Source organism: Thamnophis elegans, chromosome 15 (assembly GCF_009769535.1).
Source record: "Thamnophis elegans isolate rThaEle1 chromosome 15, rThaEle1.pri, whole genome shotgun sequence".
Lineage (NCBI taxonomy): Eukaryota > Metazoa > Chordata > Lepidosauria > Squamata > Colubridae > Thamnophis > Thamnophis elegans.
The window spans coordinates 10211967-10230194 of record NC_045555.1 but is presented as its reverse complement, the minus strand read 5'-3'; the positions used below and the strand labels follow the sequence as shown (position 1 = coordinate 10230194).

At 45.6% G+C, this 18228-nt stretch overlaps 1 protein-coding gene across 1 annotated transcript; it reads left to right on the top strand.

Annotated features, from left to right (window-relative positions):
* The first annotated feature begins 435 nt into the window (after nt 1–435).
* MIIP (migration and invasion inhibitory protein) lies at nt 436–16688 on the top strand. The gene is made up of 10 exons (XM_032231479.1): nt 436–922; nt 1462–1685; nt 3561–3950; nt 4561–4663; nt 6888–6999; nt 8786–8850; nt 9999–10128; nt 10786–10882; nt 13855–13953; nt 16532–16688. The coding sequence occupies exons 1-10, from the start codon at nt 919–921 to the stop codon at nt 16670–16672; spliced, it is 1365 nt and encodes a 454-aa protein (XP_032087370.1). The 5' UTR covers nt 436–918; the 3' UTR covers nt 16673–16688.
* The last annotated feature ends 1540 nt before the right edge of the window (nt 16689–18228 follow it).

The following is an 18228-nucleotide window of genomic DNA, read 5'->3' as shown; positions in this document are numbered from 1 at the left end:
TCTTTTTCTGGATTTTATATTGTTTTGGGGTGGGGTATTTTTGTTTTTGAGATCTAATCTCAGTAACCCCAGCTCGAGTTTTGTGCAAATAATGACATCTCTGGCCATGTGCAGAGCGCCCACATTTTAGTGTGGTGTGTGTCCGTGTGTGTTATTTTTCTTGACTTTCACACTGCCAACAGTGTCTGGAATCTCACTAGGCTTTTAAAAACAGCAGGTTTTCCCCCTCTAAAACTCTGAGCCACACTGCTCCTGAACATGGAGATTTTTATTATTATTTTATTTTTAGTTTACTATTTTATTTTTAGTTTACTATTTTATTTTTAATTTATTATTCTTTTCATTTTATTATTTTATGTTTATTTTACTATTTTATTTTTATTTTATTATGTTATTTTATTTTTATTTTATTATGTTATTTTATTTTTATTTTATTATGTTATTTTATTTTTATTTTATTATGTTATTTTTATTTTATTTTAAAAAACACAGTAATTTTTAAGTTTCTTATTGAGAATGTGAGTTCCCGGGGCTTTAATTACTTATTTTTAGGTCATCTAATCAATTTTCATTCATTTGCTTGAAATCCATTACTTTCATTAATTTAAATCGATTCCGTTTTGCATCCCACCTTCATCATGTCGCTGGCTGCGGATAATAGGGACTGTAATCCAGCGCCTCTGGAGGGGGTGACCGGACCACAAAGCTCCGTAATAAAAGGCGGACCATGCTTTTAAAGCGGGGGGGGGGGGGTGACACTCCCAAAAAACGCAAAATGGGGCGAGGTCCCTTTAAGAGCAAAAATCGCCGAAGATCCTGGTAACGCTAGTTGCCGGGTGACGAAAGCGGAGCGTGGCCAATCAGGAGGCGTTCGGAAGCTTGGCTTTGCTACATAGTAAGCAACGGACGCGGGAGTGAATGAGTGCGTAAAACAGCGTCCTTTTGTTTTTTTTGGGGGGGGGGAGTCAGAAGAGGTGGGGCTGACGAGCCAGGGCTGCCTTCCCTCCCCAGGCTGGGTCCGATGGGAGTTGTAGTGCATCGCCTCCGCTGAAGATTTAAGAAAACTGAAATCGGGGAGGGGGTGTCTCTTTCCCCCTCTATGGGTTGGGGGCTAAGTAGATCCGCAGGCTCAATTTTGGGAGAGTTAGTGTGGGACGCCCCTTAAGCAGATTTGGGGATGGGGGCTGATCTTGAGTCGCTGACAAGATAAAACCTATCAGCGATCTAGTCAATCGGGGCTTAAACCCCCACCCCAAATTCTTGCATGGGACTCTTGAGTCAATAAGATCTGATACCCAGCTTGACTTTTGTCTGACCTGTGGGAGGGCAATGATAAAGGCTACCTCTGGGAGCGTGCAAAGTTCCCCACCGCCTCTTTAGAGCCAGGCGGGCTTTAGAAATCATCCCTGCCTCCAAATTGACCAAAATCAGGATTATATATTCAGATATTTAACTCCCCAGCTCTCAAAAGGGAAGTTACTCGGCTCCAGCAGCACAGCCTTCCGTGTTCCTTGCTGGACTCTGGAGGCCCAGAGATGGATCTTCAGCAGCTCCGCCATTTGAACCAAGACCTCCTGCAAAAGTTGAAAGCCAACCAAGAAGAGTTCAGGAAACGCCTCCCCTTCTTGCTGGCTTCCTCGACTGGGACCCCTGAGCTCAAACGGATGCCCAGTTCCAGAAACGAGGTAGGTGGATAACCTGTTCAAGATGGACACATCTACATCTAAAGGTCCAGTTTTGATCCAAAGGTATAGGTAGTCCTCAACTTACGATTTTGCGGCCCGCCAGCGGCCAGGAGAGGTGGCGGGAGATTTGGACAGTGAGGAGGTTGGGCAGGAACATGGAGTCTGGGGAAGGCTGAGGACTCTGCGTCGGAGGCAGAGATGGGGCCAGGGCCGTCTGACAGTTATCTGTCTTCGGAGTCAGACATCAGTGGGGCAGAAGAACAGCAGGAGCCTGTTCCCAGTGTGCGCATGTGCAGAGCTGCCAGAAGGGAACAGCTAAGAAACAAGGCCCAACTCGGGAGTAAAGGCACAGGTGGACAGTGAATGGCCCCTCCCAGAGGAGCGAAAGGGGAGTGGAGTTTGCAGGAGACAATTAGTTCGCTTAATTAGTGTGAAGATTTGTTCGTGATTCTCAGAGACTCCTTGCCAAGTATTTTCTTATGTTTGGACGGTATTGGCCTGGCAGCTCTCCAAGCCTGATAAGGTCTGTGATTGTAAATTCACCCTTCAAAGACTGTTTGCCGGGACTTTGCTGGATGCGAATGAGAGGATTTCACATTAGCTTAATAAAAAAGGGTTTTTTGTCTCGGGACAAGGAGCCTGCTTCGTGATTTTGCGAAGCCTGGGTCAGAACGCCATTCGACAACCTCTCTCGCCACAGTTGTTAAGTGAATCACTGCAGTTGATAAGTGAGTCACCCGCTTGTGAAGCGAAACTGGCTTTTCCCGTGGACCTCACTTGTGAGAACGTCACTAAAGGGATCGTGTGACACACACACACACCCCAGACATTGCAACCGTCATAAATATGAACCAATGGCCAAATCTGAATTTTGATCACCTGATCATGGGGATGCTGTGAAGGTCGTAACTTTGAATGGTCATTAAATGAACTCTTGTAATTTGAGGACTACTGGAACTCTCTATAGGAATTTAAAATCCAATTCTGCTGGGTGGTTTGGAGACCCACGCTTCACGCCGGAGCTGGTTGATGAAATCAAATCTAATCCCACCTTCCCCCTCGCCTCTTCTACCCCACCCACCACTCACCTTCATTTATCCACCTCCTTCCTTCACCATCTTGTGTTAATAATTTTCTGTTATCTGCCTTTGTTATCTTATAGCAATAGACCTTAGACTTATATACCGCTTTGCAGCCTTCTCTAAGCGGTTTTACAGAGTTGGCCTATTGCCCTCAACAATTTCTCGGTGGCTCCTTTGGCCATCCTGGAGCATGCAATTCCTACTTTTTCCCCCTGATTATCTCTCTTATTCATTAAACATGAAACTTAGTTAACTGAACATAGTAGTCGTTTCGAAGTTGGCAGCCTGTCAGGGTTCCCCAATAGCATCCAAAAGTAAATCAGAGTCCAAGGCAAAGTATTGCTCAAAGTTCCAATTTATTAAGAGAGCCATGTTGGCACATCTGGGAAAACCCAAATCTGAAGGCTTCCTGGTTTTCCCCACCCAGTTGAAAGTTCAACATCCTGCCCCCCCCCACCCACAAGACCATCACATGGTCCAATCTCCCACTGCCACGCTGGCAGATTCCACCCGTCCAGTTCCGGTCAGGTACAGAGGTGCAGAGACAAAGGATGACCTTGGCTTTCTAGAAAGAATGCTGTTATGGCTACATATCATCTAACTCCGTACCATTCCCACAATAGAAAAGACATAGTAGAAGAACAGAAAGTGCGGTAGGCCTGAGATCCGAAAGAAAACTGCAGGCCTGACACAGTTCCTGATTGAGTCTCCAGATTGCATGTGCCACGCCTTGCTAATTTTGCTGTGGGATACGCCAGACAAGATAATCTTCTATCGCTGTCTTCCCTTCCAGATCCAACCACCATTTTGTCCGGACATGGAAGGGGCCATCCTGAACATTTCAGAGACGCGGAATTCCCCACTGAATCTTGACACTCTGCAGTGTGGGAGACGGAAAGAGGGGTGCCCCCCTAGCTCGGTGCCACCCAGTTCCCCCTGCATGGTCATCGTGCCACTGGGCGAGGCTGGGAGCGGAAATGGGGAAGCGGCCCAGGGGGATGCCCCCCAAAAGCCGCTCCCTGCTGCTTGCTCCGAGGCAAAGGAGAGAATGTGGGCCCGAGAGGAGCTGACCCAAAGCCAAGCGGAAGAGGAAAGGAGGCAGGGGGCTTCGGCTTGGATGCCGCAGACCCCCAAGTCCATTCTGCTTACACCGGGGGACAAGCATGGCAGGACGAGGAAGAAGGTGGGTGTTGAAAAAGAATCTGCTCGGCGGGCAGACTTGATCTCTGGCAGCTGCAGAACGTCTGGAAAGCTGGCAGGGTGGGTGATACTGATTTAAGACAGGGAGACTAGTGGTTTGAGCCATGAGGACTAGAATCTTACTTTTAAAAGAGGTGAAACTCCGCTGGTTTTCAGGCAAGAGGTGATAGATAATATGTCTTTGTTCCAAGTAACGTCCCCAACGAAAGAAGACTCCGAGGCATGAGTTTTCTCAAAGTTCCATTTTATTACAGATGTCTTATTGGCACATCTGGGAAAACCCAAATCTGAAAGCTTCCAGGTTTTCCCCACCCAAAAGAAAACCCAAGTCCCTGCCCAGTGCCCATATGGCCCAATCAGGCCCCATCCCAACTGGAGACACCTCCCAGTCACGCCACTCCAGGTGCCGGGCAAGCTGTCCTTGACTCTCTGAGAAAAGAATGTTATTTTGACTATATATCTCCCATACTCCATATAATTCCCCCCGCCCCCAATGCAAAAGATGGCGTACAGATCTGACATAATGTTGGGCATATCAGAGGCGCTATGTGGTCATTGGCACCAAGGAGGCACCGTTTTTTTTCTTTTTTTAGAAGGAAGCCGGGCACGTCACCTTCGTCTCCGACACGGAGGAGCATTTGATCCCAGCGGACAGCATGTCGGCGCAGCCTTTCCTGGGCTACGACTGGATCGCAGGTGGGAAGAAGTGGTGAGCTTGCTTCCCGCAACATCTCCACGGAGCCTCCATGCTCAGATGCAGTCTATCTGCACACTGGGGTGGGGGAGCTTTTGCAAATCCATCAAACTCCCCTTAGGAGCCTCCCTTCTATCTGTGTAGCTCTCTCTTTTTTTAAAGTTAAAAAAAAAAACAGCTGCATTTTTATTTTATTATCGGGAGTGTTCCAGGAAGCAGCTGTGGCTGTCTTCCAGAGATGTTTTACTGTAGGTCCCATCATGCTGGGCCCTTTGCCCTCTCCTGGTGGTCCTAGCCAGCACAGGACCAACGTTCTAATCAGATCTGGCAGCTTTCGTTTCTATGTGCCAAGAAAAAGGAGGCATAGACCCTCCCTGCACAGGAATAGTTTACCTGTGTATACTTTTTCCCCCCATGTTTTATTTATATTACATTCCATTTCCATCAGACAGTGTGTGATCTGGGTACAATTATTTGAACAGTCATAATCCACATATTTGTCATTATATTCGTCACAATAATGTTAATAATATCATAATATATTAGTACGACTACCATAATACATAACATCTTCATCGTCAAATTCTCTCCACATTAACATTTTCTCTTTTTACATATCTCCTCCTTTCTGACTTCTGCTTCTATTGCCTAACCATTGATAAAATACATCCCATGTCAGAAATATTTTCTTCTTTAGCCTTAATAATAAGCGTTAGTCCATTTCTGCGCATTCTAGTATTTTCTTTTTTTTTTGCAATTTTTTTATTTTTAAACATAAAAAACAATATTAAAAAAATTCTCATCCATTACATACAGCATGTTGTTTGGTTACAAGTGTTTTTGCATCCATATTCTCAATTACATTTACAATCTCAGATTTTCCACCTGATATGACTAGATACCTCGCTTTCATTGTACAACATATATTCAATTACGATTATTTCTTTTTTTTCAATAAACCTAATTCCCTTACATTCTTGATTGTTTAATAACAATATGCCTTTATATAATCACTTATCCCATTCTGAATATATTTACAGTATAAAAGAATTTACCAACTGTTTATATTTATATATTACTATTTTCAATTATGTATAATCCCACCAATCATCCATCCAGTATGCTTATGTTCATTATTGTCCTTGTACATCATACATTCAAACAAAAATGTTATTCCTTCATTTTTTAACAAGGTATTCTAAATACTCACTTCATATATCTACCAATTTTTGATTACTTCCTTATTAAAATTATTTATCAACAACAGGATATCTTTATAATATACACAGGGTTATACATGATATCACCAATCCTCTATCAAATGTACATAGATTCATTATTATCCTTATCCTTCATTTAAAAACAAAACATTCTGAATTATTCAATTCATATCTATCTATCTATCTATCTATCTATCTATTAGATTTTTATTTATCAGCACAAATACAACATATATATATATATTTGTTATATTTGTGCTGATAAATAAATAAGGGGAGACTACTATAGATCTATTTCAAGCTATTTAGCTCTCATCAGCTAGCCATGCCCTTGCTGGGAATCGAACCTGTGCTCTATTGCCTCTTAGGCAGATATGTTAACCATTGAGCTACAGAGCTCGACTCCTTATCAGCCAGGCCAGGGTGAAAGGTATATATTTAAAGTCACAACCCCTGGTATGCCCAAATATGGGAGGAAGGTCACACTTCCATTCTCTGTCCTTCGGCTCGTCACAAGAGAACATCCAGACAGAAACCCAATATTTTTTACTGTCGGAATCTCATCATTTTTCCATTGTTGTACAAATACAATTCTGACTGCGGTTGGTACTGTATATGTAAAACCAGATATATAGTCTTTTTATTGTATTTTTCCGGTAGGAAGCTCAACAAAAATATCTCTATTTTCAAGTCTATATGCTGCTTTATCATTTTTTTTCCAACCAAGTGGGTATTTTTGTCCAATATATTTTTAAGCTTTTGGGCAAGTCAATCATATTTGATAGTATGAACCCAATGGTTGATTGACACTTCCAACATTTATACACTTTGGCCGGTCTTGCCGGTGAAAAATGCCATCCATAAAACATTTTGTACACATTTTCTTTATATCCATATAAAGTTTACCTGTGTACTCTAAGGGTTTGAAAACAAACTTCTGATCCTGCAATTTTGCTCTTGAGGTGGGTGCTCGCTTGGGAACTGAAACTTTCCTTTCCTTCCGTAGGGTTGCTGGAGACGGACACTTCCCTGTCTGACAAACCTGAAGAATATTTTGCTGAGCTGCAGAATTTTCGTCAGGTGAACAAGGAAGCTTGCATCCGTGACCACGGCTTCGAGTACGACCCAGCTGGGGGGTGGAGGGGGAAGTTGGAAAAAGGAGTGGACGTGGGAGCTTGCCTTGAGATCTGCTCAAACACGAAAAGGGCCATTTTTGAAGCAGAAGTTCACACAACATGCTTCAATCCGGATAGTTAAAACATGCCAGCCACGCATTTCGCATGATAAATATCTGCTTTGCAAGGGGTAAACTCCAGGTTTCTACTGTATTTTTCGGAGTATAAGATGCACCGGAGTATAAGATGCACCAAGATTTTTTTTTGTATACTTTTTTATTTTCCATTTTCGTAACATACAATCACATGTATACTATACATAGCCAGTATCCTATAGTATTAAATAGTAATTACATCAGTTCCTCTTGTCATCAACGCCCCAAAAGATAAAAACCCATTATTAGCTCTTCTGCTCTCCATACACCTCTTTCTTCTACCTCTCTCCTACCTCCTTTCTTCCCTCCATCATCCTTTCCTACTCTACTTCCCCTTCCTTTCTCCTTCTCCTCTCTCTAGATTCCACTCCTCCTTATCCTCCTCATCTTCCCCCCTTACCCTCTCTCCTATCCCTTTCTTCCCATCTTTCTTCTCCCTTCTGTTTCCCACACTTCCTCTCATTGGTGTATTTCCGCTTCCATATCAATATATTTAACATATCCTAGTTTTAAAGAAAACGCACCAAGATTTTGAAGAGGCAATTTTTTTTTTTTAAAAAAAGGTTTTGCACTGTGCAGACCTCCCAAAAACGGCCTGTTTTTTTTTTTTTTTTAAAGGACATGAATTGCCTTTAGGAGGCTTGTATCCTGGGGAGTGGGGGACCCCAAAATGAGCAAAAAATGGCCTGGTTTTTTGTAAAAATGGCCCCGTTTTTGGTCCAAAAAAAAAAGGGTATGTATAGCCTTTAGGAGGCTTATAGAGTGTTCCTGGGGGTTGTGGGGGGTGCAAAACTGAGCAAAAACGGCCTGTTTTTCGCTCATTTCTGCCCTCCCCAGCCCCCATGAGCACTCTATAAGTCTCCTAAAGGCTATGCACAGCCGTTTTGGTCAAGGGGGTTTCAGGAGGCAAAAAAAATGCTGTATTCAGTGTATTAGACGCACCCAGATTTTCAGCCTCTTTTTTGAGGGAAAAAGGTGCGTCTTATACTCTGAAAAATACGGTAATTTTAAAGCTGCTGTGGCTGTGTGATCCCACACAACGACCCCACAACAACCCTTGTTTCATCATGGTTTGGCAGGGCTAACTCGGCCTCCAAACCAAAGAACGGGAAGATATGTTATAGGTCATCTAGCCCAGTGATGGCTCATCTTTTTGTCATTGCATGCCGAAAGCGTGCATACTCGTGCCCCACACCCATAATGCAATGCGTGCGTGACACACACACACCGCATGCCACGCCCCCCTGCACATGCACATACAAACCACCACCACCCCGCCCCTTTTTGGGCCTTGCAGGCCTCCCTGAAGCTTCTTGAGACCAAAAATGGTGTGCAGGGGGATGCACCACTTCCCTCTGCACTCACGCCCCCCCATGCATGTGCACGGCACCCTCCCACCGTCCACGAATGTGTGTGTCTCCCGCATGCACTCCGTGCATGTGTGTCAAAACCCCAAAAATCAGCTGGCCAGCGGGAGGCGCACGCCCATGTGTGCTGAAGCTGGTTGGGGCACCAGCTTGCACGCCCGCAGAGGGCGCTCCATGTGCCACCTGTGGCATGCATGCTGTAGGTTTACCGACACTGCACGATTCCTTTCTTGGCCTTGTAAATTTGGGATTTTCCTTTATTTACAGGTTGGAAGACGTGAAATCGTTGGCCCTGGATCAGGAGATGGAAACAGATGCGGCTTCCCACCAGTGTATGCCAGCGCATTTTGGGGGTGGAAATTCAGCAGGAATAACAGCCCTGGCAGGATCTAGATCATGCCGGGGTGTGGGGTGGAGGGCTGTCTCCAAATTTGGCCACTTTAAGACTTTTTGTTGCTAAATGGAAACCACTTCTGGACTTTGTGCTTGATGTTGATTTTGCCGTTATAGAAATGGCTAATCTTTCTTCTTCTTCCTCTTCCTCTTCTTCTTCTTCTTCTTCTTCTTCTTCTTCTTCTTCTTCTTCTTTTCCTCCTCCTCCTCCTCCTCCTCTTCCTCCTCTCTATATAAAAATGGCTATGCGTGTGTATGTCCCAGCATAACTCTGGAACGCCTCAAGCAATTTCAACCAAACTTGGTACACAGATAACTTACTCTCTGGAAACAAATATTGTGGGGGTAAGACCTCCCTAAAACCCCTTGGGGTGTATGTTCTATTAAGATGCAGCCTGTTCTGCCTTGAAATGGCTTCTACCATACTGCCGTAAAATGGCTTCTACTGAGCACACAGTGGAGTTGCCAAGGTAACGCCTTCACAGTACTCCACAAGGGGGCTCCCTCTGGTAAGGGGAAAAATCCAACATTAGAAATTACGTTTGGTCCGGACATTGTCCCCCAATAAATAAATACCTGGGCAACACCACGTTATCAACTAGTTTTTACCATTTTGGAAAAGTAAAATGGTGAGGTTCATAGTTAATGCTTTATTCTATTGCAACAGAGAGAGAGAGAATTGGAAGTCAATGCTTTTTCTTTTTGCTTTTTCTCTCTTTCCTCCCTTCCCTTTACCTCCCCCTTGTGTCCTATTATTTGCTTTCATATTTTTGTATTTTATTCTATAATCAAGTAAAAAAAAAATTTTTAAAAGAGAGACTTGTGGACTTCAACTCCCAGAATTCCTTAGCTAGCAAATTCCATGGCTGGCTGAGGAATTCTGGGAGCTGAAGTCCACAAGTCTTATTGAGTTGTCAAGTTGGGAGCGCCCCCTGGTTTAGAGTCATGGTGAAGAGCCCCACATCCCATTAAGAGTTTCAAGCCGCTCATTTCTTAGCCTCGCTTTGCAGCCATGAGGGCTAGAAACCTGGCAACATGGTTTCTGTGTAAAAGGGCCCTGTCGCAATTTTTTCTGGTATGCCCACAGGTGTCTTCTGTTATCGGTTGAATAAGCGCCTTTTTACTGTGCCAATGGATCCAGAATCGGCCTGCCCCGTTTGCAAAACCCCTCGCGCTGAAAAACCTCCCGAGACCCTGGTGGAGCCAGCTTTCGTAAGGTGAGTTTTTGCTACTATTGGGGGGGGGGGGGGGGGCAGATCGATTTCAATCTGATTTTAGGGCGTGCTCCCCAAAAAACCGCAATTAAAATTGGAACTTCCATCATCGAGCGATGCATTTGTGAAATGAGCCACACACAATGTTCTGGCCCAGGCTTCCCAAGAGCCTGAAGCAAACCCCTTGTCCCAACAAAAAACCCTTTAACTAATTTGCTGTGAATTCCGCTCATTCGCATCAAGCAAAGTCTTTCGAGGGAGGATTTACAGTCCCAGACCTTATCTGACTTGGAGAGCTGCAAGGCCGATATCTGCAAAATTGGCAAGGAATCTCGGAGAGTTACGAACCAATTAAGCAAACTAATTGTCTCCTGCAAACTCCATTCCCCTTTCGCTCCTCTTTTAGTTCCTCTGGGAGGGGCCATTCATTGTCCATATGTGGCTGTTCAAATCGTATGGGAGTGAGCTCCCATTACTTGTCTCAGCTTCTGCCAACTTAGCAATTCTTTACCTTTACCTTTATGTATTCTTGCTCCATTTTATTTTGTTTTAGTTTAGAAACAGGTGGCTTTAACCAGTTTCTTTAGAAACAGAGGTGTTTTTTTTATGCCTTACATGCTCCCTTTAGATGTTCTGATGTTGCAGGGATCTATTTTGCAGAGTTAGCTTCCCGAGGGCTACAATCCTCCCCGCGTATAAACACAAAATCCATCGACGGAAAAGCTACGAAATGGAGGACAATTTGGCCCTGCCCTCGGTGAGTTCCATGTGAAGGAATAGAAAGGGAAAGACAGGATTGTGCTTGGGAAGAGAGAAATTGAAACGGATTTTACGGTAGCCTCTCTTGGACAGCTAGAATTCAGGGATGGCATTAAATACTGGATGGATGGATGGGGGGGGGTAGGTAGGTAGGTAGATTAGATGATAGATAGATAGATAGATAGATAGATAGATAGATAGATAGATAGATAGATAGATAGATGATAGATAGATAGATAGATAGATAGATAGATAGATAGATAGATAGATAGATAGATAGATGATAGATAGAGCGAAAGTGAGAGGTGATAGGTAGGTAGGTAGGTAGATGATGATAGATAGATAGATAGATAGATAGATAGATAGATAGATAGATAGATAGATAGATATAGAAAAAGAGAGAGGTGATAGGTAGGTAGATGATGATGATAGATAGATAGATAGATAGATAGATAGATAGATAGATAGATAGATAGATGAGAGAGAGAGAGGTGATAGGTAGGTAGGTAGATGAGAGAGAGAGGTGATAGGTAGGTAGGTAGGTAGGTCGATAGATGATAGATAGATAGATAGATAGATAGATAGATAGATAGATAGATAGATAGATGGATGGATGATAGAAAGAGAGGTGATAGGTAGGTAGATGAGAGAGAGAGAGGTGATAGGTAGATAGATGATAGAGATAGATGGATGGATGGATGGATGGATGGATGGATGGATGGATGGATGGATGGATGGGTGTGAGAGATGATAGATTGATTGATGATGGATCGATAGATGGATAGACACACAGACATAAAAACAGTGTTTACCTACATGGCAGATGGCTTTGTATTTCCAAAAAAAAAGATGACACAGAAAAAAAAAAAAGTATCTAAATTCTCAGTGTGTATAAGACGATGCTTCTGCTTCCAAAGTCAATTAATTGGGGAGATGGGGGGAATACCTTTGACTTAAGTAAATACTAAGGCTGCTTCGTACTTTGGATTCGGTTGTAAAAGCTTAAGACTGCCATGCAATCCTGGAAAAAGCACACAGTAACTTTGGAAGTTTCAAAGCACTATTCCCCCTGCCCCCTTCAGTGGAATTTGCCTCCTTGTAAATTTACAGGGCTTGTAAAAGCAGCATCCTAGGGATGCGGTGGCTCAGTGGCTAAGATGTTGAGCTTGTCGATAAGAAGGTTGGTAGTTTGAATCCCTAGCGCCACGTAACCGAGTGAGCTCCCATTACTTCCCCCAGCTTCTGCCAACCTAGCCGTTCTAAAGCACATAAAAATGCAAATAGAAAAATAGGAACCACCTTTGGTGGGAAGGGAACAGCATTCCGTGTGCCTTCGGCATTTAGTCATGCCGGCCACATGACCACGGAGATGTCTTTGGGGAGCGCTGTCTCTTCGGCTTTGGAACGGAGATGAGCACCACCTCCTAGAGTTGGGAACGACTAGCACATATGTGCGAGGGGAACCTTTACCTTTACCTTTAAAGGCAGCCTGCCTAGTATTTGGCTTAAAAATACCGGGGAATTCTGCCATAATTTAGTTATAGAGAGAGCCGAGGTAGCGCAGTAGTTAGAGTGCAGTACTGCGGGCCACTTCAGCTGACTGCTATCTGCAGTTCAGCGGTTCAAATCTCATCAGCTTGAGGTTGACTCAGCCTTCCATCCTTCCGAGGTGGGTGAAATGAGGACCCAGACTGTGGGGGCGATATGCTGACTCTGTAAACCGCTTAGAGAGGTCTGAAAGCCCTATGAAGCGGTATATAAGTCTAACTGCTAGTAGTGAGGGACATCAGGATGGGTGGCTTTTTTTAAAAGAGGGGGGGATATATAAGAGAGAGAAAACAGCCAGTGACTACTGGTCCCTCGGGGCCTGAGTATTGGAACAGGAGCTACAAAACTCAGCCAGAACTTTGAGCCTATCAGAGTGCGCACAGCAGGACTATTTTGAGACAACCCAGGAGCAAAATACAGTAAACAGAGTGGTTTATCTACAAGGAATATATACATACATGTACTAGGCAAAGTCAGGCAAACAATCATCACCCATCCTGACGAGCCAAGGTGGCGCAGTGGTTAAATGCAGCACTGCAGGCTACTGCTAGATCAGCAGGTCAGCGGTTCAAATCTCACCGGCTCAGGGTTGACTCAGCCTTCCATCCTTCCGAGGTGGGTAAAATGAGGACCCAGATTGTTGGGGGCAATATGCTGACTCTCTGTAAACCGCTTAGAGAGGCCTGAAAGGCCTATGAAGCGGTATATAAGTCTACTGCTATTGCTATTGCTATAACTACAGCATGAAAGCACATCTAGAGAGCTGCACTGGCTATCTGTTGATCTCCGTGTGCGCTTCAAGGTGCTTCTTACTACCTACAAAGCCCTTCATGGTAGTGGATCTGCGTACTTGGGAGACCGCCTCCTGCCAATCACCTCCTCTCGACCCATAAGATCTCACAGATTAGGCCTCCTCCGAGTGCCATCTGCCAGCCAGTGCCGGCTGGCAACTACGCGGAGGAGAGCCTTTTCAGTAGCAGATCCGACCCTCTGGAACGATCTCCCCGTGGGGATTCGTACCCTCACCACCCTTCAGACCTTCCGCACAGCCGTCAAGATCTGGCTATCCCGCCAGGCCTGGGGGTAAAGAGCACAATCTGCCCCCACCCGAATGTTGAATGAATGTTGCTTGTTTTTATTATACATTGTGGTTTTTTTTTTGTTATTGTACGTCTTCCCCTCCTATATGAGTTGTTAGCCGCCCTGAGTCCCCTCAGGGAAAAGGGCGGCCTATAAATAAACACAACTGAACTGAACTGAACTGAGAGAGTGGCGCCCTCACAAGGCCTCTTTTATATATGCAGCCTCTTAAAGTCATATCAGCCCCAAAACCTTGCTGATTCATTCCTTGCCTTATATCATTGTAGCAGCTGGTCAGCTCTTAAAGTATTTCCCCAACACTTTCTGCCTTTGTTCCCGCAGCACTGCCTTGCTGGTTGGGAGAACCCCGTCCAAGTTTCCACCCCCGTCATCAGCAGCCTGGATCTACATTCATCCCTGGATTCCCGGTGTGCACATCAGGTAGAACCGACTGTCGGGAACATACACACACTTTGGTTTTCAAACACTCTACGTAATCCTCGGCTTATAACCAGAGTGGAGCTCTGTGGCTAAGTGAGACCATTTTACCCCATTTCACGACCTTCCTTGCCACAGTTTCACTAAGTGAATCGCTGCAGGTATTAAGCTAGTCCCGCGGTTGTTCAGTGAATCTGGCTTCCCCATTGGCGTTGAAGGGAGTCCCAGGATTCGAAAACAAGTCATAAATATGAGCTAAGCGTCCCAAATTTTAATCATTTGACCCTGGGGATGGTGCAATGATCGTAAGTGTGAGGAACGGTTGTAAATCGCCTTTTTTTCAGTGCCGTCGTCCCTTCACAGGGCCACCAAACGAACTGTTGCAAACTGAGGACTACCTGTATTAGCCAAACGGCTATGGCGGTGGTTTTGATTATCCATTTATGGCAGGCCAAGTAGGGATTATGGCATTAAAACAAAGTTTAAATCCAGCCTTTGTCTGGGCCAGTTTTGTGGTCTGTTAAAGGAAGTGAACTCTTTTTGAAATTAAGCATTTCACCGCTAGCTAGAACTGCCGTTAGATCAAATTACAGATGAACAGAGTTGGAAGGGACCTTGTAGGTCATCTAGTCCAACCCCCTGCCCAAGCAGGAGACCCTACACCCGTGTTGGCTGTTAGATAAACTCCCCATTGGGAGAGCGAGTATGTTCAGAGAAGTGTTGTGAGAGTTATGTTGGAGAACACACAAACCAGCATACAGAGACACTGCAGTTTAAATAGGCTTTTACTTTCGTGGAAATAGAGGTATCAGAGTCCATCAAACAGTCCAAGTCATACACGGATAAGACAGTCAGTCATCAATGTCTTTCAGTTAAGGGATAATCCAAATAACATAGTCCAGTATCATACAATCAGTTCAGTACTCAAAGTTTGCTAACAGTTGCAAAACTTACAATAGCTCACGGCACTTTCTAATAGCCAGCTTCCAAAACACTCAGATCAGATCAGCCCAGCATCTAACAAAACAGAGAACTAACAGTCGTTCTGGCTCCCTCTTATGGCCGATTGAGGAAAACAGCAACCAATCACATTTTATAGTATGATTTAAAGAAACCTTTACAGCATTGTTACATGATTTATATATTGCCAACCCAACCGTTAGATTATATTCCTAACAATGGCGAACCTATGGCACGTGTGCCACAGGTGGTACATGGAGCCATTTGTTAGAACACGCAAGGCATTGCCCTGTCAGTTCAAGCACGCATGCACACCTGGCCAGCTGACTTCATTTTTGGCATTTTTTGCCCTCCGGAGGCTTCCCGGAAGGTGAAAAACAACCCAATGCACAAACCGGACATTTGGGAATGGACGTCCGGTTTGCGAGTTGGGCTGTTTTTCTCCCTCCGGAGGCTTCAAGGGAGCCTCCTGACGACTCCGAAGGGCAAAAAACGGTCCTACAGGTAAACCAGATGTCCATTCCCGAACCTCTGGCTTGCTCATAAGCCGTTTTTCACCCTCCGGAGCCTTCAGGGAAACCTCCAGAGGACTTCTGGGGGGGGCGTGGGAGGCCGTTTTCGCCTTCCCCAGGCTCCTAGAAAACCTCTGTAGCCTGGGGAGGGAGAAAAACGGGTCCATTGCGCGCCAAAAGCGGGGGGAAGGGCAGGGATCGTGCGCACATGCGCTTGGGGGCATCCCACACATAGAATTATGGGCGTGGGTATGCCCGCACATGCCCCTTTCTGCGCTGCCCCTATTTTTGGCACGCAATTGGAAAAATGTTAGCTATCACTGCCTGTTCTGACCCCCTCGTCCCACACCAACACACTCCAAGCCAAAGATAAGTTACGGCATTTAATTAACAGACAGACAGGTCCTTTGCAGCCAAGCAGCACAGTCAAGCTTGGGCAGCAATCCAGCACAGATAAGCCGTGGCAGCAATCCAGCCTGCCAAACTCACAATAATGTTTTTGCAACATTAGTTCCTGCGTTGACTTCTGCAAGAAGGGCGTGTGCACAAGCAGTCCTTTTATAGTCTGGAGAGGAGCCTAATGACCACCATCTGAGTGCAATTACCTCCTGTAACTGCGCAACTGTTCCTGACGCCTATTAGCTCTTCGGTGCCGGGCATCCAGGAACAACTCACTGCTGGCATCCGGATCACTCTCCCTTGTCTCCTCCCCACTGGTCCAAGGCTCAGGTGCCTCCTGGTAGCCAACCAGCCTCTCTGCGCCCTGCTTGGAGTCGGAAACCTGTCCAGGGTCCTCCACATCCTCCAGAGCCGACTCATAGGGCCCCTCGCTGTCGGAGTCTGGTGGCAGCTCCAACAGCTCCTGCTGGGCCACAACACTACCCTACACCATTTCTGACAGATGGCAGTTCAGTCTCTTCTTGAAAGCTTCCAGGGATGAAGCTCCTACAACTTCCAAAGGCAACTTCTGTTCCATGGGTGGATTGCTCTCACTGTCAGAAAGTTCCTCCTTATTTCCAGGTTGAAGTTGGTTGGAAAGGTATTTTCAAACCAAATTGCCATCGTGCCGTTTATAACTGGGATCTCTCTAAATCTGCTTTTTTCCCCAGAATTCCGGCTCCAGGGTGGCAGGCGGGACGAGGACGGACAAACTTCTGGACCGCTCTCGGGTGGTGGAATTTGAACTCGGAAGCGCCCCTTGGAAGCAGACTCGCCGAAAGCCGCCACGCCACAAAGCCATTTTCCATTAAAACCACCTCCAATCTCTCCTGGCGGTGCTGCCTCTTTTTGCCGGGAAGGGGGGGGAACGGATGGACATCGGAGCCATGTGACGTTTTGTGTGAATGCCCCCCCACCCCCAGTCACTGGTAGGCTTTGTAAATTGTTTAGTTAAGGAACAACAGGGTGAGTCATTTATTTGCACTTTTTTACAAAATCTGCCTTTCATTATTTTTTAAACTGTCTTTTAAACCATTTGGCAGTGCGGGCTAACTTTTTCTCAAAGCACGCTTGTTCATGCCTGAACCCCCCCCAAATTCAATCTGTGCATCTCCCACTCCCATGTGCCCTCCCGCGCATGCACACATGGCCCCCACCCCTGCTCCACCCCCCCAGGCATGCACCACGCCCCACCGCGCATGTGCAGCAGAGACCCAAAGACGAGCTGGCCGGCGGGGGGCACTCGCGCATGCACAGCAGGAATGGAACTGGGGCAACAGCTCACGTGCCCACAGAGTGGGCGCTGCGTGGCACAGGTTTGCCATCACGGCCATGTGGCTTATGATAACACCCACCCACAACCACCTTTGAGGGAGGGGAAACACTGAACAGTTTTTTTTAAAAAACCACGCACTTGTTCGACAGACGGGATGGTTGACATGTGCTGTATGCCTTTTTTTAGAAAATTAAAATATTTTTTAAAACACCTCTTTTGAATAAAGAATTATTTTGAAAGCTGTATCTTGAGAAGCAAGAAGCATCTTCCAGAAAGGTGCATCAATGCAGAGAACAGAATCATAAAGTGTATTTAAAAAATCAGGAAGAAAACTAGTACAGATATTTAACCTTTTTGGGGAGGGGACTCGGAGATAACTGGTGGATGGAGTCGGCGCCCACCCGTGAAACCCTCAAAATGCAACATAAAACAGGTTTTGACATCCAGCCGGGGCAGAGTGTTCCGAAGATGCTCTGGCTGTTTGCCGTTGTGGATTGGCTCCTTGTTGCCACGGTGATGCGTACGCAGCATCCGTTTTCCTCTGTGGTCCAGAGTCCGGACGTCTTTGGGACAAAATGAAGATGCTGGTTTTGTTCAGTTCCCTGCTATGGCGTCTCCGATATGTCAGCGGCGCCAGGGTCCCATTGGCTGTTGGTAAAGGATCGTAGTGATTATAACTTACCTTCTCATTCATTAGTTCTGCCGTTTTTGGAAGTCCCATGTTTTGCAAAGCATTTTCCAGGAGAGAGAAAATGTGGTGGTGCTTTGGGCCATTGGCACCCGATCTGTAGGCAAGCTTTTCTTTCTGTTAGTTCCCAAGGCCTGCCATGCTGAATTCCCATGTGAATAATAAAGCCGAAAGGGGCCTGGGAGGTCTTCTAGTCTAACCCTTGCTTAGGCAGAAAACCGATACCAATGACGGCGAACCTTTTCGGCACCAAGTGGCCAAACCAGAATGCACAATGGCATGTGTGCCCACAGAGGACTCTGCATTCCACCTCTGGCATGGTTTGCCATCACGGACCTATTCCATTTGAGACAAATGGCTGTCCAATATCTTCTTAAAACCCTCCAGTGTTGGAGCATTCACAA

Excerpts from the sequence above, each read along its gene's own strand:
- MIIP (XM_032231479.1), top strand. Across the intron at positions 7,000-8,785 it reads ATCCGTGACCACGGCTTCGA|GTTGGAAGACGTGAAATCGT; the intron begins GTACGACCCAGC and ends CTTTATTTACAG. Across the intron at positions 8,851-9,998 it reads AGATGCGGCTTCCCACCAGT|GTGTCTTCTGTTATCGGTTG; the intron begins GTATGCCAGCGC and ends GTATGCCCACAG.